Source organism: Macrotis lagotis, chromosome 8 (genome assembly GCF_037893015.1).
Source record: "Macrotis lagotis isolate mMagLag1 chromosome 8, bilby.v1.9.chrom.fasta, whole genome shotgun sequence".
In the NCBI taxonomy this organism is placed as follows: Eukaryota; Metazoa; Chordata; class Mammalia; order Peramelemorphia; family Peramelidae; genus Macrotis; species Macrotis lagotis.
The window spans coordinates 108,125,639-108,149,157 of NC_133665.1; the positions used below are offsets into that span (position 1 = coordinate 108,125,639).

Genomic DNA, 23,519 nt, shown 5'->3' on the forward strand with positions numbered 1-23,519 from the left:
CAATCTCCCTGAGTTCTATTCATTGTCTGAAGGATTTGTTTTCTTCAGAGAGCTTTCTTATCTCTTTTTCCATCTGGCCAATTCTGCTTTTTAAAGCATTCTTCTCCTCAATAACTTTTTGAACTGTTTTACCCATTTGACCTAAGCTGGTTTTTAGCATGCTATTTTCTTCAGCATTTTTCTGAATTTCCTTGACTAAGCTGCTGACTTCATTTTCATGTTTTTCCTGCATCTCTCTCATTTCTTTTCCCAGTTTTTCTTCTAACTTCCTCATTTGATTTTCAAAGTCTTTTTTGAGCTCTGTCACAGCCTGAGCCCAATTTCTGCTTTTCTTGGAGTCTTTAGATGCAGGAGCTTGTGTTTCCTCATCTTCAGACTGAGTGTTTTGATCCTTCTTAGGCTCACAGGCAAAATATTTCTCAATGGTGTTCCTCTTGTTTCTCTGCTTTCTCATTTTCCCAGCCTTAGCCTGTTTTGGGGGTGCCTCCTGAGCTTTTGGGACACTCCTACAAGGATCTCAGTGTGAGCGGCTCTGTCCTCCCTCCTTGTCTGTGAATGACCATAAGTGCCCCCCTCTGCCAGGTGGTTGAGGTGGGGGGGCCTGCTGTTCTAAGGGGGTGCCTAGACTGCCATCAGGACCTGAATGTGGTCAGAGTACTGTTCCAGAGACAGTGTCTCTCTTCACTCCCCTCCATAAGTTCAATGGATTCATGCCCTGGGGGCTCCTGCTTACTGGCTCTGCCTGCTTCTCTGTTTCCTGGATCTGGACTGCCTTGGCCAGGCTGCTTGCTGTGTGCCCTGAGGGCTGGGCTTCACATGCTCGCTCTGGCAGAGGTCTCCTCACTGTTCCCCCAATTTGTGCCCGCTGCTCTCCGGGGTTTAGGTCAGGAAACTCCCCCGCTGCTGTGAGCCAGTGGCTCCCAGTGCTCTGGGGCTGCCTCTGGAAGGTTGAAGTTCTTTGGCTCTGGTGGGCCACCCCTCTGGCGGGCCACCCCTCTGGCAGGCCACCCCTCTGGCAGGCTGCCCCTCTTACCCCGGGGAGCAGAGCCTTTCTGCTCTTTTCCAGGTTACCTTGAGTAGGAGACCTGCCTCACTGGGTCCCTCTGTGGGTTCTGTCTCTTGAAAATTTAGGTAGAGTCCTTAGTTTAGAAGTTTTTTGAGAGAGCGCCTAAGACAGGATCTGCTCTTGTCGCCATCTTAGCTCCGCCCCCCCCATATATTTCTTGAATGAAATATTTTACACTTCTTCTAATGGACAATTCTTTATTGATAATACCCTGCAGCCTTTCCATCTCTCTGTGGCCTTTTGGGTAAAACTTGGAATTAATTCTTTGGAGACTGGGATTCCATTATTTTAAGCCATAGAGCATTGCCTAGAGAATAGTGAAAAAAATATGGATTTTTGCTTGAGAGAGAAGCTTGGGGGCTGGCAATGGATAAAGCTTCACCCATTAACAGCCCCTTTTATCTGACTAAGATTTGAATTCTATTAAACCAGCTCTAAAAGCTCTCCACCTAAACTGGATGACCTAAGTAGAAGAATATGTGGGCTTCCTCCATATGGCCCCAGCTTGGCCAGAATTCTGTATACTTGATCTAAGGCACTTTTTCTCCCTGTATTTGCTTCTTTTTTTGGTGATCGTTTTACTTCTTCATGCATTATATTGGGGATTGTGGTGCTAAAGATGGCCTGAGTGTCCCATGCAATGATGCTTTGTTACTTTTGTATATGTGGCAAAACCAACTTCACTCTCTTCATTATGTTCCTCTCCAAGTAGAAGTCATCCATTCATTTTTCAACAACCTACTTTTTTTTCCTCTCCTGATTATGTTGAGAGTGAGAATGTCAAGGTTGATATGATCTACTTCATTGGAAGGTCTCACAGTTAGCATGCCAATTGTTGAATTCGTGTTTATAGAAAGCCCAAAGCTGTAGCATTCTTAGTACCCTCTGCCCCTCCCCCATTTTGTCTCCTTTACTTTTGGAGTGGCAGAGGGCTACCCCTAAAAGCCTACGAAAAGTCTGGCAGCTTTCTTGAATTCATGGGTGTCTATAGCCAAAGAATTTATTACTAAATGGACAAGTTTCTGGTATTGAACTTCTCCTCACTTAGCCAAGCTGGTCCTCAGAAAACAGACACAGTCTATCACTAAGACTGTAAGTGGAAAACAAATACAAAAAACCCTGGCTCTGAGTCACACTTTTGAAATATGGTAAAAGAATCACATCAGCCAAAAGGGTTAACACCAAACTTGGGCTTGTTTTTCATACTTTTTACATTTTTTTTCCTGAAATTTATATTTTGGAAAAACACACAGGATTCTACCTAAAATAAGACCTGGATAGGAAACTCATTTTGGTAACGAGAAGAGGAGGGAGAATAAAAAAAGAATGACAGAGATGGGGAGGAAACTGCTTAAGGTTACTCACTATTTGGCAGCAGAATCATTTCTTGAACCCAGGCCTCCTGATTTTTTTCTTCAGAATTCTTTTCACTACAAGGAGCAAACTCATCTTTTTATTCTCTTCTAACCTACTGGGCATTTGGAGACTGTGGTAACTCAGTCTATAGTCATCCTGTAGAGAAAAGTCTAAGTAGAAAACCAACCCTGCTTTTGCATTTGTGTTGAAAACGGGCAGCTGAAGCTTTGTTGACCCTGAGGTATTAGTGGTTCCTTTTCATGAACCACAGGCTCAGTGGAGTGAGGGAAGGAAAGCACAGTATCTCTGGGGACCTCAGCTCTGACTTTCTGAGAAGTAGGCTCCTCCCATTTCCTCAACACTCAAGTTACCTCTTTTTAACTGGACCAGAACCTACCTCTAAGCTATGAGTGGCTAGAGCCAAAGCAGAGCATGCTAGAGACAGGAGAGTCAGGACACAAATAGAAATTTAATTAATTTTAGAGTAAGGAAGACAAGATTTTTTGGTAGAAACCTTTAGAACCTCCTAAGAAGGAGGGTTTAATATGCTGGACCAAAAGTAGGTCTTACAAACATTAAAAATCACAAGTGGATTGGACAATAACATAATCATTTTTAGGTCTTGAGTTACTGTTCCCTTGGGTCCTGTAGAAATAGTATTGTCTCAAGCCTTGGGGGGATTATTTTACGGGATACAGAACCAGAGTTCTGTGATGGGAACAGGAGTACAGTAAAAGGAAGGATTGTGAACCAGACGGCTGGCCCTGGGAAATACAGGGAGCTAAATCCTTCAGTGAATACATGGTGCTGATCTAAACAATGCACTCTGCCAAAGGGTAAGATCATTCCAGAATGCAAAGGATTATTGTGCTGACCTCAGAACACTTGCTAGCCTTTAGCTGTGGGAAACAGGGTGTCTCCAAAATATTTTGGCACTTTTCACCCAAGTCTTAGTTGTCCCTCATGTTGACTTGGCTTGTTGAATGCAATATTCTCTAATGCTTAAGGGACAAGCATAAGCTAGTAGTCAAGAATATTGTTAATTGTTCTGTTATGTGATTCTTTGTGACCTGATTTGGCTTTTCTTGGCAGGATACTGGAGTGGTTTGCCATTTCCTTCTCCAGTTTATTTTCTAGATGAGAAAACTCAAACAAACCAGGGTTAGGTGACTTCCCAGGGTCACACAGCTAGTAAGTGTCTGAGGCCAGATTTGAACTCAGAAAGATGAGTCTTCCGAACTCCAGACCCTGGCATTATATGTACTGTGTCACCTAGCAGCAAATTTCTACTCTGGTACTTATATGCTATGTGATTCTGGGTAAATCTCTTGGCCTTTTCTAAGTCTGTTTCCTTAACAGTTAAATGAATATAGCAATTTCAACCATCTCAACATTATTGTGAAGTTCTCTTTGAGTATTAATTATGAAAATCCTATGTAGGTTCATAGATTATGGGGGGAATGTGGGGGCAGAGGGTATTTTCTATAATTGGTCACTCACACACAGGTTGTTTGGTGAAAGGATGCTATTTGCTTGGAGAAACCCAGGTAGAAAAAAAGACAAGCAAGAATCCCTGGAATAAAATCACCTTCAAAGAAAGTGCCATTATATTGAAGAGATAGGCTGCTGTGTGTTACAGACTTCTTACAAAAGAATTCTTTAAAGATTCTTCAGGTTTTGTCATTTGAAGAGTGTGTTCCTCCAGAATATCTCCTTTAGGATTAGCTCAAGTTCATAAACACTCCCAGAGTTACAAAGATAAGTTTGCTTCATTGGGAGGCAGCAAAGTGCAGAAAGGGGATTTGAGTCAGAAGGTCTGAGTCTGAGGAAAGCCTCTGGTCCTTAGCTGGACGGACTTGGACATACCCCCCACTCTTCCAAACCTCAGTTTATTTTTTTCTTTTAGATCATACTTATGATTTCATCCAGGGAGCTCATGATATAGGTTTATCTCACAGATGCAGACTGACAACTTCCTTATAATTTATAGTCTTAGGGAGTTATCTGGTAATATAGTTTGCATGTACAGAGCAGCTGGTGGATTTGAACTCAGATCTTCTAGACTCCAAGCTATCACTCTGCCACATCACATTATTATTAGAGATTTGCTTACCTGCTATTTACAGATAATAATATTTATACTCTTACTGCACAAGAGTAAAGAAAAGTGCTTTTAAGCCTTAAAAGTTCCCGAGAAATGGAAGTTATTTTATTTCATTTGTGTCTCAAAGATGCTAATGTGTGACAAAGCCAGGACTCATGTACTCTGAACTCAGTTTGGTAAATTAGATTTATATGCAACTATTGGGGGGGGGATTGGTTCTATAAAACAGGGTCACTTGTTCTTAATTTCCACTGCCCTTGCCCTGCCCCCATCACTCACCTGCTCCAGAGACTGTAGGTATGTCAGTCTGTCTTCTGGCCTAGTTAGGACTCCCCTTCCTCCAAGCCACCTCTGCCTTCTCCCTTCCCCCTCAGCCATTTGGTGTATCAGCTGGAATCCCTCTTACACCAGAGAAAAGCTTGCTTCTTGTCAGCCAGCCCCAACAGACGGTTCTTGGCAGCGCCTTATAGCTGAGCCACTCTGAGCAGAGGAGATTGGGTCTATATTTAAACCTATTTTTCCCCTTCCCTATTTTTGCATAAATTTGGCAATAGTGAGAGACACTGCTTGGGCCCAAGATGAAAACAGGTTTCCCATTTGGGCCTGGTTCAGTGTCTTCATCAATTTCTCTGGATGCTTTCATTCATTAATTCATCAAATTTTTATTAAGCACCTTATTAGGTATACTGCACTAAGGCCTTAATGGTTCTTTGGGGGGGAAATTATTAAATTAGACTCATTCCTTGCCTTCAATGAACCTCCAGTCTGATAGGGAAGATGAGATACAAACACAGATGAATATGATTCAAATTAGAATAGGAAAATAACACTGATATTTATGTGACATTATATAGAACTTGATAGTTTGTAAATCAGGCTACTTTTATTACCTCTTTTGGATCTTATAATTCTTACAATTATAATTACAACTTTTATAATTCTAATACTATTTCATAGATGAAGAAATTGAGACTCAGAAAGGAAAGGGTCTTGCCCAAAGTTATACATACAACTAATAATTAGAGGACCTGGACTTAGAATTGGAGAGACCTGAGTTAAAATCCTGTATCAGATGCTTAGTAGCTACATGACCCTTTGCCTCATCATTTATCCTTTGCCTATCTCAGTTTCTTCATTTGTAAAATGGGGATAATTAAAGCACCAGCCTCCCCAGGTTATTGTAAGAATCACATGAGAAAACACATAGAAAGCCTTTTGCTTTTGAGCATGCCATTGGAATGCTAGCTGTCATTCTGATTCCAAATCCAGTTTTCTTTCCCCAACTGCCTCTAAATACAGAAGAACAACATAAGTAGTTTTGAAGAGGTATCTGACATGTTAATAAGATCAGATGAGGGAGATAACCCCTACCTCCTTCTATTTTTCAGGCTTTAGGACCCAGGGAGGTTAAAACAAGATGAAGCTGTCAGACCAAGAGTCTGTCTGTCTGACTGAAATAGGGGTTTCTCTCCTCAAGAACAGTTTCTCCCATTGCCTAAGAGTGCTTGTCTGGTATGTGTGGGATGGAGGTTCACAGGACATTCTTTCGGTTTTGTTTCCTTCTAGCCCCTGAAGTTCTGGGTCCTGAGAAGTATGACAAGTCTTGTGACATGTGGTCACTTGGAGTTATCATGTACATCCTGTGAGTAGGGGAACCAGCCCTGAGGGTTTCCACTTAGAATACATTTCCCATGTCCAGTAGTTTTTCTTTCCTTCTCTTTCTCTCTTCCTTTTTCTTGTCTCTCCTTTCTTCCTGCTTCTCCTCCACACTTCCCTCCTTTCTCCTTTTCCTTCACTGTTTCCTTCTCCTTTTCCATTCTCCTCTTCTCCCTCTCCTCTGGTCTTCTCTTTCATCCTCCTCCTCCTTCACTTCCTTCTCCCCCTCTCTCCTCTTCCTTTCCTTTCTTTCCTCTCTTCTTCTTCTCCCTTCCCCCCTCCTCCTCTTCCTATCTCCCTGTCTTTGATCTCCAGATTTCTCTCCCACCTCTCTCTCCTTTCTTTTTTCTCTTCCTAATTCTATGGGGCTTTGAACTAGGTAATGATTTGCTATAGTCTAAGGCATCATGGAACTGGACTCAGAAATATCAAGATTCTAATTCTGTCTGTATTCCTACTGATCAGGATGGTGTTCTAGGTGTCTTTACATTCTGGACTTCTTTTCTTCAATTGGAAAAATGACAGAATAAGTCTAGATGGTAGTTAAGGTCCATTCCTCTTATCTCTCCTCAGTTTCCTAGTGTCTCAATGCTATACAAACCCTCCCCAAATAAGTGAGTCTCATTTGTGCTTCCCTGCTCCAAGAAATGGACTGAATATGAGCTCATGTACTGGTTGGTATTCTTTTCAACATCTAATAAGAGTACTGAATTGAGTCACAGGATATGGATTCAAATCCTGGCTTGACTTTTTTAATGCCACATGTAAGAAGTAATAATGCCAGTCACCTCACCTCACTGGACTTGGTTTACTCAAGGGGCTTGGATTAAATGATATCCCAGCTCCTTTCAGTTCAATAACTGTTGTTTGAGTGGTGAGCCTCATAGCTTCTCAGAGATGGAAATTAGAGGCTGCAGAGCTGGAAAGGGCCGCAGAGGATGCCCAACTCAAACATCCCTCTACAGAATCCCTTCAATAGTATTCTCCATGCTGGGGAGCTTTCTGCCTCCAGTTGCAGATAGCTCTGATTGATGGGAAGGTTTTTCTTTGATATAAAGTTACTTTGTAATTCCGTCCCAGATACTCTTAGTTTATCCCTATTGAGCCAAAGAAAACAAGTCTAATCATAAATCTTTATATTACTTTCAAGGGATCCTATTTCTGGCCCCAGCCACTACCCTATTCCTGGATAACCAGTCATGAAAAGGGCTACAGTTTGGCTATTTGGGTATTATTTTCTCTCACCAGTATTCCAATCCCCCAGTAAAGCCTAACAATTTCTGACCCTTTTCTCATAGTCTTTGTGGCTTTCCTCCATTCTACTCCAATACTGGCCAAGCCATTTCCCCTGGAATGAAGAGGAGGATTCGAATGGGACAGTATGGGTTTCCCAATCCTGAGTGGTCTGAAGTCTCAGAAGAAGGTATGGCCCCTCTACTGTATTTCATCTCTCTATATTCTCTCCACCCCCCCTCTCCTTGGTACCTCCTACCAATTATATAATCATATTAATTAAGTTAAATAGTACTTATAGGTTCTATGTTAAATGTTTTATAATTGTTATCTCATTTAATACAATAATCCTGAAAGGTAGGTGCTCTCATTATCCCTATTTTACAGATGAGGAAACAAAGACCAGATGGTTAAGTAACTTGCCCAGGGTCACACCTGAGAGCAGATTTGAACTCAGATCTTCTGACTCCAAGCCTGGCATTCTATCCACTGTACTCCATTGCTGCCATAATGATTACAGTATTCATTCAATAAGCATTTTTTAAAACCTGTCTTATACACAGGACATGGTGCGAGGTTGTAGTGTGTTAAGTCTTGAAGGAAGCTTGAGCTTCTGAAATGCAGGAGATGAAATGATATCAATAAGGAGTAACAGCTAGTTCACCATTTTTATTAGACTACAGACTGATAGCTTTTTTTTTTTAGGTTTTTGCAAGTCAATGGGGTTAAGTGGCTTGCCCAAAGCTACACAGCTAGGTAATTATTAAGTGTCTGAGACCGGATTTGAACACAGGTACTCCTGACTCCAAGGCCAGTGCTTTATCCACTGCACCACCTAGCCGCCCCTAGACTACAGACTGGATGGGGGAAATGATCATGTTAGATCTGTACTCTAGGAATTGTGTGGGAGATGAACTGGAGGGGGAAGAGAATGGAGAACAAGGGCCCAGTTAAGGGACTTCTGTAGAAGTCCAAGGTAGATGTGAAAAGGACTGTAACTGGCTGTGCCTGTGGAGAATGGAGACAGATACCAGAGATGTTGCTGAGGTGGAATCCACAACTGATCTGCAATAGTATTGGGCATGGATAGTGAGACATAAGCCCAGAGAGTCAAAGTTACAGACCTGAGTGCCTGGAAGGATATCAGGGATCCCAGGATGGAAATATGGAGAGATGATAGTGTAGCATGCCATGGTGAGGTTTGGACACTGACTGTGACCAGAGACAAATCACTTAGCCTCAGTTTTCTCTTCTGTAACTGGAGATTAGGTTTGCCCTACTTATCTTGTAGGGGATTTATAAGCAGAGCTCTCTGCAAACCTCAAAGCACCATATGGGTGTGAATGATATTATCACCATCCAGTTCAGTACCCTTATTTTTCAGAGGAGAAAGCCAAGGCACAGAGACAGAAAAGGATTTATCTGAGGTAACACAGCAAGTAAGTGACAAATACAGGCTATAGATGTTAAAGAGACTTAGATCCTTAGGGAAGTGGTCTTCCATGCTTTCCTTTTTTCTTATTTAATCAGCTTTCATAACTCATCATCATCACACTAAATCAGTTTTCTAGGAGTAATCTGATGACTTTTTCTTTTTACTTTTTTTCCTTTTTTTTGAGATAAGTTTCTTTCCTCTGGTATAACTGGATTCGGGCAGTACCGGGGGGGGGGGGGGGGGAGCAACTTTTTTTCTTTTTATAGGCAGATCAAAAAGCAAATGGAATGGTTTAGTTTAGTGCTCCCCTCCTTCTCTCCATTTAAATTCCCACTGAAGCTAAATAAAAAGCAGGGCCCAAAGGTTCAGCCTCTCCCTTCCCCTACTATCCAGGTCAATCCACTAGAGGACAAGCAGCAGCAGCAGCAGCAGCTGCAAAATTCTGAATCCTCGGGGGTATGTGATCTGGTGGACACTGGTCTTCCCCAGGGCCAAGGGGATCATAATTTCCACTTAAAAACCAGAACTGCCACCAAGGATGCCAACTAAAAATAGAGAGAAGCAGCAGAGCGGAATGGAAATGCCCTTAGGCAGCCAGAGCACCTGTTTCTCAGTTCCACCTCACTGAATAACTGGGCATAGAGCTTCCTCTTTCCTTGGATCTCAGTTTCCTCATCTGATAAATACAGTTAGAGAATATAGAGTGTTATTGCTTTAAGTGGACATAGAAACAATCTAGTCCACTCTCTCATTTTATGAAGGCTGACAATGAGCCAAACTCCCAGAGATATTTCATTTTCAGAGATGGGATTTGAATTTCAATTCCATTTGTTAAGGACTTTCTACATACAAGGCACTGGAAATACAAAAATAAAAACATAAAAGGATACAATATGAAATCAGATCAATTAATACAAGGTAATTCAAGGAAGGGGAAAGCATTAACAACTGGGTGATCTTGTGATCTTTCTACTATAACACCTGCCTCTGTCCTACCTGACAGCTAGGTGGCACAGTGGATAGAGAATCTGGCCTGGATTCAGGAAGACTTGAGTTCAGATATGATCTCAGATATGTACTAGCTGTGTGACCCTAGGCAAATCATTTAATCCCATTTACCTCAGTTTCCCAATTTGTAAAACAAATTGGAGAAGTACATGACAAACCACTCCAGCATTTTGCCAAGAAAACCCAAACTGGGTCACAGAGTCAGACACAATAGAAATGACTGAACAACAGCAGCTGTCCTACCTAACCCTAAAGGGGTAAGAGCAGTTTGTTTGGAAAGTATAAAGCACCATAGAAATGCAGGGTATTGTTTATCCCTTGTTTGCTGGAAACAGAACTGTGGCAAAGGCTTAATCCTGCCTATGGTTTACTGGGACAGCATGGCCCTTCAATAATATACTGGGTCTGGGGTGGGGGGAGAAAGTTCTCAATTCATGTTAGCTTTCTAGATTGACTGACTTTAATAAAATCTATTTTCCAGGGGAATCACTAAGCATGTGGCTAAAAAATTACTGAGTCCTAAGGGTGTTTATTTGACCATATAAGAAAACAATCATTAGTAATTAGCCCTGGAACCCCATATTTGAGACATCAAAGACTGAGAAAATTTCACCTGCTATAGGAAATGCATAAAAAAAGTCCTGGGTTCTTGTCTCAGTTCAACCACTGCTATCCTCCCTTCCCTGGTCTCACTTTCCTACTCTGTTAAATAAAGGAGTTGGGATAGATGGTCTCTAAGGTTCTTCCCAGGTCTGACATTCTTGGATAGACTTTGGCATCCTGACCTTGAAACCCAAGTCAGACCCTTTGAAGTAATTGCCTTTCCTCCCTTGGAGGCAGGGCATTGGAGTTGCTAGGGGAAAACCCCAGCCACTGCCATCCTTAGTCTTATGCTGTGTTACCCCAAACAGTGATGGGAGGGGAGGGCAGCTGTCACTTAAGTCAGCCCAGCTGGTCTCATGATCCTTACTTAGCAAATTCAATCTCTCCAGATCCAGTGTCTTTCTATATGCATATGGGCATGCGTGCGTGCGTGCGTGTGTGTGTGTGTGTGTGTGTGTGTGTGTGTGTGTATGTGTGTCCCTTTCTCATGGGAAACCCCTGGGCACACCACCTGAATGTGAGTGAGTTAGTGGTTCATAAATTACCTTCACTTTCAAGGGAAATGGAGGTCAGAGAGGAGGATATGAAGTTGATCCAGAGCAAGGGACCATACAAAGATCATAGTTTTTTCCTTCTTCATTTGTATTATTGGATTATTGACTAAAAGCGGATTGGATTTTTTTGATCTAATAGAAATTGAAAGCATTTAAGGAAGTCAGATTCTTCCCACTAACCTGGGAAGAGACAGACAGGCTAAGGGTAAAAAAAAGATTTTATGCAAATAATTCACACATGGAAGTTGATTAATTTGACCTGATCACCAATGGTATGAGTTGTACAAAGTCTTCCCTCCCTCCAAGAGGTTTTCTGTAGCAACCCAGCAAGGATGGCTCTTTGGAGGAATGAAAGGAGAACTTGAAATGCTAATGAACAGGTCCTCTTTCCTTTCCTTCCTTCTTTCTTTCATTTTCTTCTCATTAATTTCTATTTTCCTCTTTCTCCTCTCCTTTCTTTATTGTTTTTCTCTCTGACCTCTTCTTTCCTTTTCTTTCCTCCATTGTTTGCTCTTTCATCATATTCATTCTCTTCTCACTATTTTTCTCTTTCTCCTCTCCTTTCTTTGTTGTTTTTCTCTCTGGCCTCTTCCTCCTTTCTCTCTCCTCCATTCTTTGCTCTCTCATTCCATTCATTCTTTTCTCTTTTTTCCTCTCATCCTTTGAATTCTTCTTCTTCTTCTTCTTTCTCTCTCTCTCTCTCTCTCTCTCTCTCTCTCTCTCTCTCTCTCTCTCTCTCTCTCCTCTCTCTCTCTCTCTCTCTCCTCTCTCTCTCTCTCTCTCTCTCTCTCTCTCTCTCTCTCTCTCTCTCTCTCTCTCTCATCACTCATTTATCTCTCTTATCTTCTCTCCCAGCCAAGCAACTGATCCGACTCTTGCTGAAGACAGACCCTACGGAAAGAATGACCATTGCTCAGTTCATGAACCATCCTTGGATTAATGTGAGTTCATTCTCTTTTCAGCAAGGAAGTGACTCAAAATACCATTGACTGTTCATATCCTTAGACTGAGAGATCCATGTTTTCTTCACAGCAAAAGATAACAAGTAACACTCTCCTATATTCTGGGGTCAGAGTACTGGCCCTATACTTCATGCCCTCATCCATGGCCAATATAGGGAAATGGGGAGCTTGTATCAATAAGAGCGAGAAATGATTATAGTGATACTTAGTCTTCTGAGTAATATTAATAAGCCTTAAACATCCCTACACATTGATCCTATGTGAGAAGGAGGAGGTAAGGTAAGAGGTATAGCAACCCCAAGAGCCAAAAAGAGATTCCTGGTTTTTTTCTTCCACTTGGGGAAACATCAAAGACCCAAACTGAGAAATAGAAGGAGTTGGCCTCACCTTCCCTGTGAGTAGAGCACTGACCCTGGAGTCAGGAGGACCTGAGTTCAAACTTGACCTCAGACATTTAATAACCTTGCTGTGTGTGACTTGGGCAAGTCACTTAACCCCCATTGTCTTGCAAAAACAGAGAGAGAGAGGGAGAGAGAGAGAGAGAGAGAGAGAGAGAGAGAGAGTATAAACATATAGGGGAGTTATAATAGAAAGAATTCCACTCCAAGAACTTAGAAAGCTTGAGTTTCAGACCTGGTTCTACCACTAGCAAACTATGGGACCTTGGGCAATTCATTTTCAGGCCTCCATTGACCTACCAGTAAGATGAAGAGGGTGAACAGATACCTTTAGAGTTCCTTTCCAACTTAGACAGTCTATGTGCTCTTGTTTTTTTCAGCAATCAATGGCAGTCCCACAAACTCCTCTTCACACTGCCCGGGTCCTCCAAGAAGACAAAGACCATTGGGATGAAGTGAAGGTCTGTCTCACTGTCTTTCTAGCTTTCCTTTTGAGAGGGAAAGATTGGGTCTCCCATATTCTAAGCTACCAGCAGAACTTTAGTCTGTGACTTGTCCTAGGCCCTTGGAGGTATGGTGATTTTTCTTGGCAGCATACACAGACTCTCAGCTCAAGGAAACTGTCTCCTGGAGATGGTTGTGATAGCATAGACTAAAAAGTGGTATATCACCAAGACCCAGATCAACCAACCAATCAATCAACCAATAAGAATTTATTAAGTTTACTTGTCAAAACTAAACTAAGTACTGAACATACAAAAACAAAAGGGAGATGCTTGCTATCCCCAAGGAGTTAGCAAGGAGCAAGTAATACCATTACTGAAATCACAAACTATTGACCAGAAATGAGTCATGTCATACAACATCCAAGTAAATGGACTTAACCCAGAAAAGAACTTCCAGAGGAACATGATAAGTATTTTCAAATATTTATTCACTGAGCACATATTTGATTAAATATATATATGTATATATATATATATATATATATATGTATATATATTTCCTCAGGACCCTTTCTTGCTAGGTTCACATGAATTCACAATTCAAGGCCTTGGATTAACAAATCCATGTTAACAGATCTATTTTCTGACAGAGAGGTGACGGGCTCAGGGTACAGACTGAGACTTTTGGGGGAACATGGTCAATTTAGTATTTTATTTTGCTTAACTATGTATATTTGTTATAAATACTATTTTTCTTTTTTCAACAAAAGAAAGTTGAACTTTCATTAATTTTTTAAAAATCTTATTAAAGATTTTACCTTCAGAGTATTTAAAATATAAGTATCAAGTATACCTATTTCCCCTTGTCCATCTCTGTCTGTAGGAAGAGATGACCAGTGCCTTAGCCACTATGCGGGTAGATTATGACCAGGTGAAAATCAAAGACTTGAAAACTTCCAACAATCGGCTCCTTAACAAACGACGAAAGAAACAGGCTGGTGGCTCCACATCCTCATCAGGCTGCAACAACCAATAAGGAGAAGAGAGAGGCCTGAAGACTTAGGGGCCAGTGGGCAGTGAGTGGTGCCCGACAGACAGCCCAGCTCCCAGCTTCATCTTCCTCCATCATTTGGGGCATGACTCACAGTATTGAGAACCAAGTCTGGCAGCAGAGGAGCATGGACAGATTCAGGTTTCTGCCAAGACTCAGGACTATTTGGGTTTAAGGCATTTGATATTTTAAGTTAAAAGGGTTGTGTTGTTTTAACAAAGTGTGATATTGGACTTTAAAATGGTGGCGATGATGATGGTATTTGGGATTCCATAACTTTAGCCATACACCAAGGCAAGAAAAAGAGGGTTCACCCAAACATTTTAGTTGATTTTTTCTGTGCACAGCATCAGATATTTGTTCTGGGGAAGTGGTGTAGAGATTCTCCAGGCTCTTTGGAAGGAACTGAATATTCTTACATTAGTGCTTCCATTACTCCCAAGTATTCCCTCAAGAAGAGAGGTACCTGTTTAGTTTGAAATACCATTGTAAAGCAAAATGTCCTGAGAACCGGAAGCTAATCAAGAGGTAGGGCTTTATTTTTCTTCTTCTCTCTCTCTCTCTCTCTCTCTCTCTCTCTCTCTCTCTCTACTTTTCTAGGTTTTCCGGTCTGTTCCCATTATGGATTCTCCACTTTGGAAACTAGAGTTCCAAATTCTATGGTTGTTCAGTCCCTTCCCTTCTCTCTTCAATTCTTCCACCTACCATGAAGATGAGGGAATATGCAGATGGAGAAGGGTTCTAGGCTACACAATAGCCTCACACCAGAGCTGAAACCTTTCATATACCTCTCTTCTTCCTTTCTTTCTCTCTTTTTTCTTGCTCCTTTTTTCTATTCTCTCTTTTTTTGTTGTTTTTTGCAAGGCAATGGGGTTAAGTGATTTGCCCAAGGTCACACAGTTAGGTAATTTTTAAGTATCTGAGGCTGAATTTGAACTCAGGTCCTCCTGACTCCAGGACCGGTGCTCTCCACTGTGCCACCTAGCTGCCCCCTTCTCTTCTCTTAAAAAAAAAGTTGACTACAGAATTTCCCTTCAGTCCATACTCATTCTCTTCAAATTGTTTGGTACTGTGGTTGGGGAGAGAAGGTAGATGATAGGTATTATATGGGGAAGGATGGCCACTTGCTTTTTCTCCATTATGTCTCTGAGGCCTAGCTACCTCAATCCGTCTCAAAGGACACTTTGAACTACAAAAGAGTCTTAGAGAGAAGGCCGCCATTGCAGCCCTCTTGCCTTAACCTAGTCCCAGATAATCCCAAATGATTCTTCACTCATCTTCAGTGTTGTGGGTTTACCAGGGTTAAACTACATTTGTGTGAGGGAGCATTCCTGGTCTTTGTCTCTATTTGAAGGGTGGGACTGGGATTCTTATCTGGGTTTGGAGAAAGGCCTGGGGTTGAAGGATGCTTTTAATTCATTCCAACTTTGCCAAATATCACTGTGACAAAATACCAGCCAAATTCCTTTGTCTAAACCAAACCCAGGGAGAAAACTGATTGTTTTCTATGCATGAATATATAAATTTGGTTTTATCCTCTCCTTACTCAGGCCTTGTTTGGACTGGAAAATGACATTATTTTCTTGTGCACTGATATGCCTGTCTGTGTGTATATGTGTGTATGTGTGTATGTATGTACGTATGTATGTATATATATATATATATGTATGTATATATACATATATATATATATATATGGGGGGCACATCTTGCCCTGTTTTAATTAGATGGTGCCTTTTCTCAATTAACAGTTTGGCTTATGGCCAAAGGACCCATTAATTAAATTTTCAGAAGAATTTGAAGGGGTCCACCTGGGTTACTGGGGGATATGAGTATGGTTTGACTCTCTGGGCCAGAGGACCTCTGAGCAGGGAATCACAAGGTCTGCCCTGGCCTGGGCCTCCTCAGGTTACAAAACACCTACCAGCTCCTTGTCAAAAAGCCACTGGGGAGTTTTGCCTACTGGTTTGATTAAATTTTGTTTTAGCATTTTCCATCCTGAGTCCTGTGTATTCCTTTCTGCCATGAGCTTCGCTACTATCCATTTTCCAGAGTGGGCAGAAGCATACTAGGAAAATGGGGCTGAGTATGGCTGCCCTCTCTGTACTGTGACTAACCTTATTAACCACCCAGTCACAGACATTTGGGGAGTCACCACCTCAGTGAGGATAAGCCAGGTGTTCCTGCTGAACAAAGCCCAAGCAGAAGCAGCCCCAGCAGCAGCTTGGCTTGCCAAAGTCAGTGAAATTAAGAAGTGAGTATGTATTGCACACCCCCCCCCCCAGGATATATAAATATCTCCCCCCTCCCCCTGGTGAATGCAGTACTGCTGACTCTTCAGGGGCTTCCTGCTGTAGCTCAGAGCTATTTTCAGCAGCTGCCAGATTGCATTTGGCAGTAGGGATATTGGGGAGGCAGGAACAGGTTGGAATCCATACACACATATGTGAATGGGCACACATGCACATTTTATTTTAATACTAAAGAGACCGGACAATCAGCTAACAATTTGATATCAATGCTTACCATCATCTCCAGCTGCCTCCAACCCTCAAGGAGAGGCTGGATACTCATTTCCAAGAAAGGAAGACAACTCTTTCTGGTGTGATTGGGAAGCTGGTCTGTCTGGAGGCTCCGTAATGCTTCTGGGTTAGATCAAGGTTATTCTTAGGAGCAAACATCATTTACCTGGATCCACTAGGTGGTGCTATCCAAGGTGCTGTCCTAGGATTCAGGAGTTTACCTGGGTTTTAGGTTTTGCCTTGACATTTCCTAGCTTTCCTGACCTCTCCTCTGTTGACTTGTTTTGTTGCCTCATCTGTAAAATCAGGACAGTAGCCCTTGTCCCACTCCACTGTTATAAAGAAAGTACTTAGTTAACCTTAAAGTGTTAGAAAAATGGGAGTTGTTATTAAGCTTGTCAGTCTACCAATTCAACTTCTATTAAATTCCTATAATGTACTCCAAGGATAAAAAGTCAAGCCGAAAGAGTTCTCTCCCCTTCCTCTTGAGGTGATACAACATGTACTCAGGTATATAAATTAAAAAAAAGATAATCTTAAAAGGACAAGAATCAGGAAAGGTCATTTATAGGAGGTGGTACTTAAAGTAAAAATTCTAAAGATAGGGGTGAAGATGTGTATTTAAGGATGGGGGACTGCATGGAGTCCTGGACCTCCTGGAGCTTATGGTCTAGGAGATTAAGCTATCTCTCTGCTTTCTTCATAATAGTCCTATGAGATGTAGGTAGTTTAATCTTATTTTACAGATGAGGAAACTAAAGCTGAGAAAAGAAAATAATGCATTCCTTCATCTCAAAGCAAGTAAGTTGAAAACAAGATTGATGAAACCCAGGTTTTCCTGAATCTTTTTAGTTTCTCTATGTCACTTGAAAAGTTGTCACTTGAAAAGTTGTTAACACAAGTTTCTACCACTACAACCACCAATACTGCTCTATTCCTCTTCCCAGGACAACAACCCCTCCCCAACTCTTAACAACGATTCTTAGTTTGTTCTCATATATCACAACATCATCTTTGGGAGATAGTAGGGAATGTTGGTAGTCCATCCTGTTTCTATGTATGTGCGCCCATCCTGGTGAATATGACCTTCAACTTCCTATCTATCCTTTTGTAGCAGCTCCTCTCAATCTCAACTTTTGTCTGGGTTCCAGTTTGTCAGTAACCTTTTCCATATTCATTCAGAGCAAACCTTGCCTTCTCCTCTTCACCTCCATTTTTATGTATAAAATAGAAGAAAGCCTTAAATCGATAATTTAAATCCCCTTAGAAGCCCAACCCCATTCCTTAGGAAACTCTTTCTAATCTTGGTTACAAACATACTGGCAAACGTTAAGCCTGATTTTAGAGCAGCAAGCACTGTGAGACAGAGCCTGGGAAGCAAAATTGTTCTTAGTTCTGTCCCCTATATAGAAACAACATGAGGTCCCATGCAAACTTTCTCTGGGGGGGGTCAACTCTCTTTAAACTTCCAAATCCCCATCATCTTTGACTGCTAGCTCACTCATATGAGTTTAAGAATCTGAGAACCTGATATCAAATCCTGACTACCACTTATTACTTCTACAACCTCAGGTAAGTCACTTTAATTTTCTGGTCCATTTCCTCAGCCATAAAAGGATTTAAAGAGATGATTTCTTTCCTTCCTTTTTATAATTTTTAACATTCTTTTTAATAAAATTTCCATTTTCAAATTCTCTCTCCCCATCTATTGAGAAGACAAGCAATATGATATCAATGAAACATGTGAAAACTGCAAACTATTTCCAATATTGACCATGTTGTTGTTACAAATACCAACCAAAAAAAGCAAGGCAAAGTGAAAAAAGTTTGCTTCAGTCAAAAAAAAGTTTGCTTCATTGTATTGCTGAGGTGATTTCAAAGATCTCATTTCATTTCTAAAACTGTGAAATTGAGTCTGAACCCATCAGAACTTAACCCAGATTTGGGAAGCCCATGAATGCTACATCAGATATTAGAGTTTGTATAATTCAGAAAAGTGGTAGATGAATAAGCCTTGTGCTGTGTCCCCAAACCCAGCCCCCTTTCTTTTGTTGGAAGATAAAGAGAAGATGGCAGAAGCCCATAGGGATGTGTGCCATGCCAGTCGATAGACAGTGACAGGAAAAAGAACACACTTAAAACTGGAATCGAAAGGACTTGATAGTCACACACGTGTTCCCCTCTGAGTCTCAGTTTTCTCATCTAAAATGAAGAGGTTAATGAAGATGATCTCTCCAGCTATTATTTCTATGAGATATTAACGAGAAGACGTGGAATAATGTTTCTTGTGAGTGTGGCACCACCTGCTGGTCATGTGTCTTCAACTGGGCACCATTTACTTTTTGAAATTTTGCTTTTCTCACAATCTCAAATTTCAAGGTTCTTTTGGGCTTCTGGCCGTTAATAATCTTTTCCTACTTTTCGGTCCTTCGGGGGAAAGTCTAGGGGGTCACTACCTAGGGAAGGGAGTCTTGGCCTGGGAAGTCTCAGGCATTGGGAGTGGTGGTCTTCACCAAGCTGCTTTATCCTCCATTAGAGCTACCATCTGCAGCAGTGACTTCTTCCAGTGGGCAGGGGAAGGAGGAGTGTTAACACCCTTTTGGGAAACTGCCCTAAACCAACATTTCTGTGTCTAATCAATGCATTTCTCGCTCTTTTCTTGACCCCACTCAAATCACTCAAGCTGCTGTCAATACCTTGTCAACATCTCCTCCTTGAGAAATTGTCAGCATTCAACTCCTAGTTGGATCAGAGTGAATAAGTGTCTTTAGTATCTTCCCCACCTCAGAATGCAAGCTGTCTGCCTTTCCTCAAAGCCCACAGTTTTCATTAAGTCTTTCTAGGGCTGGCAATAAATAACTCTCCTAATATCCAAGGCAACTAGCTCCAGTACCCCAAGAGTTGTCCTGAAGCTTTGGTGAAGCCTCAAAGAGGTATTTCATAACACTGGGGGAGGGGCACAGCCAAGAGCCTTTTACTCAAAGTCTGCCATAAAACAACCATCTCCACTCAATACTGCAGTGGAGTATTCTGGTTAATCCACTGCTAAAAATCAAATTCTTAGAGGAAAGGAAAGTAGACTTAAAATCAGAAAAACTGGGTTTGAGTTCCTGCCTCTAGTTAGCTACTTGACCCTAGGCAAGTCATTTTTACCCACAGGATTCAGTTTCCTAATCTGTAAGACAAGGCATTTACCAGGATGGTCCATGATAGAAAAACTCATGCACATTAAAATATTGAAAATAGCAAGAAATTGGGAACAAAATGGATGCCTGATAACTGGGGATTGATTCATCACAGTGGCAGATGAATACTATATTATTGAATGTAAGAAATAAGAAAACCATGGGAAAATTTGTATGAACTAATGGACTGAAGAAAGCAAAACTAAGAACATGTATGTGAAAATTACTCTAAAAGATATCAGGATTCAGGTGAATGGCAGTGACCAATCTTGGCTCAAATAATGATGAAATATACTTCCTTTCAGGAAAGAAATGGAAATGGAGAGACTGCCCATAGAAAATGCTGCATATACTATGAGATGGAGGCAATGAGACCATTTATTTTACTTTACTTCTCCATTGTTAAAAAAACAAAATCCATAGGGGGAGGGGAGGCAATGTTGGAAAAGATGGTATAGATTTTTTTAAAGCATCAGTAAAACATTTTTAAAAATAAAATGAGGGGGCTGAACTAGAGCTCCAAGTTTCCTTTTAGCTCTAAATCCTGAGTAACCATGATTCTATGACTTTGAATTTGAAGGCATTGGAGAGCTCAACTCTTTGGAGTGAATCAGCAAATAGCAAGGGATTTTGGCCAAGATCACTCACAACCTAGCTAAGCTCTTCCTGGAACACAGGTCTCCCGACTTCTGGTCCATGGTTATTTCTTCTAAGACATGTTGTCTGAGAATTTGAATAGTGCCCCCTTCCCCATTAACAAATTGTCTCAGCTTCCTCTGAAAGATCCTATACCAACCTTGCCCAGTGTAGATAACCATGGCACTCCAGGGCAGTTTCCAGTCACCATAAGCTGGTCTGAGAGTCACCTCTAGATGTTGTGTAACAACTCACAGTATCAATTCATCTATCCCTTGGAGATGAACCCCCTACTATGTAACTGAGAATTCAATTAATGATGCAGATGATTCAAAACCAATAGGAGCTGTTAATTTATACTAACATGAATGAAAAAGCAATTAAACCCATAAAATCAAATTCTTCAGTACTATTATTGCTTTTTTCTCAAGATCAGAAGGCTTCAGCAGAGCCTGAGAGCTGGTGCTGAGAAAAATTTCCCTCCTCTTTACACCTCTGCCCACCTATGGAGTCTGCTTTCTTCTGACCAGACTCCTTGGGAGTTGTTTCAGTTCCTGTTGCTTTCCTATGAATACTTACTTTTTAGAAACTATTTGCCCCATCAAGTTTTCTGCCAGAAAAGGACAAATCAGGACTTAACTTCTCATGGGCCTGCTCCTTCCTTGTGATTCTCCAAAAACTCTTATACTCATAAGACAGCTCAGTTGTCACTGATCAAACCCCTCAATCCTTTTCATTTGTTTCAGTGAATCTGGGAACATTATTTTGAAAAGGTGAAGTTAGCAAACTTACAGCTACACAGAATTTTCCTTTAAAACCTCTTTTCCCACACACCCAAAACTTTTCTCCCCCCTTTCTTCTTTTCATAGATCCCCGTCTTGGATGGTTTCAGAAAAATCTAGGAACACTTATATGAACTAATGCAAAGTGAAGTGAGCAGAACCAGGAAAACAATGTGCACAGTATCAGCACCATTGTAAGAATGAGCAACTGTGAAAGACTTAATAATTCTGATGCCTGCAATGATTCACCAAAATCCCAGAGGGCTAATGATCAAAAACAATGCTATCCACTACCAGGTAGACAATTCAAATGCAGATTATAGCCCATTTTCCCCTTTATTTTTCTTACTTTTAAAAAATATGACTAATGCACAAATATGTTTTACTTGACTACATATATAAAATAGGTATATTTCTTGCCTTATCAACAGTGGACAGCAGAGGGGTAGAGGAAAGGAAAGAATTTATAACTAAACATAAAAATTAACCTCCCCCAAAGTTCTCCCCTTTTAATTCAATCCATTACAGTTTTAATTTAACCAGCATGAATTATACACTATCTAAAGACAGGTCACCCTTTCCCAGATGGCCAAAGTTCTCTTTGACTTCCTCTTTAACCTTACTGCCTCCCCTCCCCTTCCTGAACCCTGTTCCCAATCTAAATGTATGCCATTTCTTTAAATACATTCAACTCTTTTGGTAACCTTCAAACTTTGGATCAGATCATCTCCCATGTCTGTCTTTTCCCCTTTACCTCCAATCTACCTGTTGACAAATTTTGTCCTCCAAGGCTCTAAGGGTTCAGGTATACTCTTATCTAGGAAACCTTCCCTAATCCCCAAGTCAGAAATAGGCTCTTCCTCCTCTATCATCATATCATTTACTGCCATTCCTATACATTTTTTACATCTATTTTGCATTATAATTATTTATACATTTATTTATGCATATCTCCAGTTCCTTGAAGCAGAGACCATGTATTTTGAGTCTTTTGAATCTCTTTCTGCAGATCATATTTATCCATATGCTATTCAAATTGCACATCAAGAGCTGGACAATGGGAATTTTTTTCATCCATCAGATTTTTCCCATGTGGATAGTTGGACCAGATTCTTTTGAGTATTTAGGAATCTCACTTAAAAAGCTCATCAAGATATGGAGATTGGGTACAATCAGCAAAACATCTGTGAACAAGAGTATCTTGTAGGACTTTACCATTTATAGAGAATCCTTCTAACTGAACTCTATATGAGATAAATTTCATGACACCTTTGCTGCAAAAGCCTCTTATGTCTTTTGATACTAACAAACAAAGAATCATCAGCTTATTTCTATTGTTGCATTGATTAAGGAATCTTGATTGGTAAAAGAAATATGGAGTAAATTTCATTTTGCTGCATTGAAATTTGGAAAATTATATAGCTCTTTCTCTCTGTAACAAAAACTGAAACAAGTACGTCTCTTTAATATTTTTTTCAAATAATGTTTGACTGCAAGTCATCATACAATCTCTGGGAAATCAAATTTGCAGGTCACCCAAAAGGGAATGGAGAGACACATGATATTTGTAAATAGATTGTCCTTTTGAATGCATTGCCAATTATCAACCAGTTATATTACAAATAAGAATTGAATGCAAAAATTGGCCCAGTTAAAGATATCAAAGAGACATGTAACTAATAATTAGGAAGTGTGCTAGACATATATTAAATGCAAAGAATACAGATGAACTCTCCTCTTGATCCATGTGAGGCCAAGGGACCTAGAAGACCTTCATAACTCACAAAGACCATTTATAGTACCATCAACAAAGGCATGGAAGAGTTAATCTTGTGTTTGAGGAGAGAGATCCCACGTCCAAAATTCTGAGTAAGTATATGACATTTATAGTGACAAAACAACCTAAACAGTTTAAGGTTTTTTTTTTTAATTTTTATTAAAGATATTATTTGAGTTTTACAATTTTCCCCCATCTTGCTTCCCTCCCCCCACCCCCACCCCACAGATAGCACTCCGTCAGTCTTTACTTTGTTTCCATGTTGTACCTTGATCCAAATTGGGTGTGATGAGAGAGAAATCATATCCTTAAAGAGAACAGAATTCTCAGAGGTAACCAGATCAAACAATAAGACATCTGGGTTTTTTTTTCTGAATTAAAGGGAACAGTCCTTGTACTTTGTTCACAGCTCCTTATCTGGATACAGCTGGCACTCTCCTTTGCAGACAGCCAAAAATTGTTCCCAATTGTTGAGCTGATGGAGTGAGCAAGTCCTTCAAGGTTGAACATCACTCCCGTGTTGCTGTTAGGGTGTACAGTGTTTTTCTGGTTCTGCTCATCTCACTCAGCATCAGTTCATGCAAATCCCTCCAGGTTTCCCTGAATTCCCATCCCTCCTGGTTTCTAATAGAACAATAGTGTTCCATGACATACATATACCATAGTTTGCTAAGCCATTCCCCAAATGAAGAACATTTACTTGATTTCCAATTCTTTGCCACCACAAACAGGGCTGCTATGAATA

General features: G+C 40.8%; 1 protein-coding gene across 2 annotated transcripts in view; it reads left to right on the plus strand.

Moving 5' to 3' along the window:
• MAPKAPK3 (MAPK activated protein kinase 3) overlaps positions 1 to 15,866 on the plus strand; it is a 99,963-nt gene extending 84,097 nt beyond the window's left edge. For both annotated transcript variants that reach the window (XM_074198049.1, XM_074198048.1), the window contains exons 7-11: positions 6,093 to 6,168; positions 7,481 to 7,605; positions 11,871 to 11,956; positions 12,756 to 12,836; positions 13,705 to 15,866. In XM_074198049.1, the coding sequence (XP_074054150.1) occupies positions 6,093 to 6,168; positions 7,481 to 7,605; positions 11,871 to 11,956; positions 12,756 to 12,836; positions 13,705 to 13,857 (521 nt within the window). In that variant the 3' untranslated portion in view covers positions 13,858 to 15,866. The remainder of the gene's footprint in view (positions 1 to 6,092; positions 6,169 to 7,480; positions 7,606 to 11,870; positions 11,957 to 12,755; positions 12,837 to 13,704) is intronic.
• Positions 15,867 to 23,519: the final 7,653 nt, after the last annotated feature.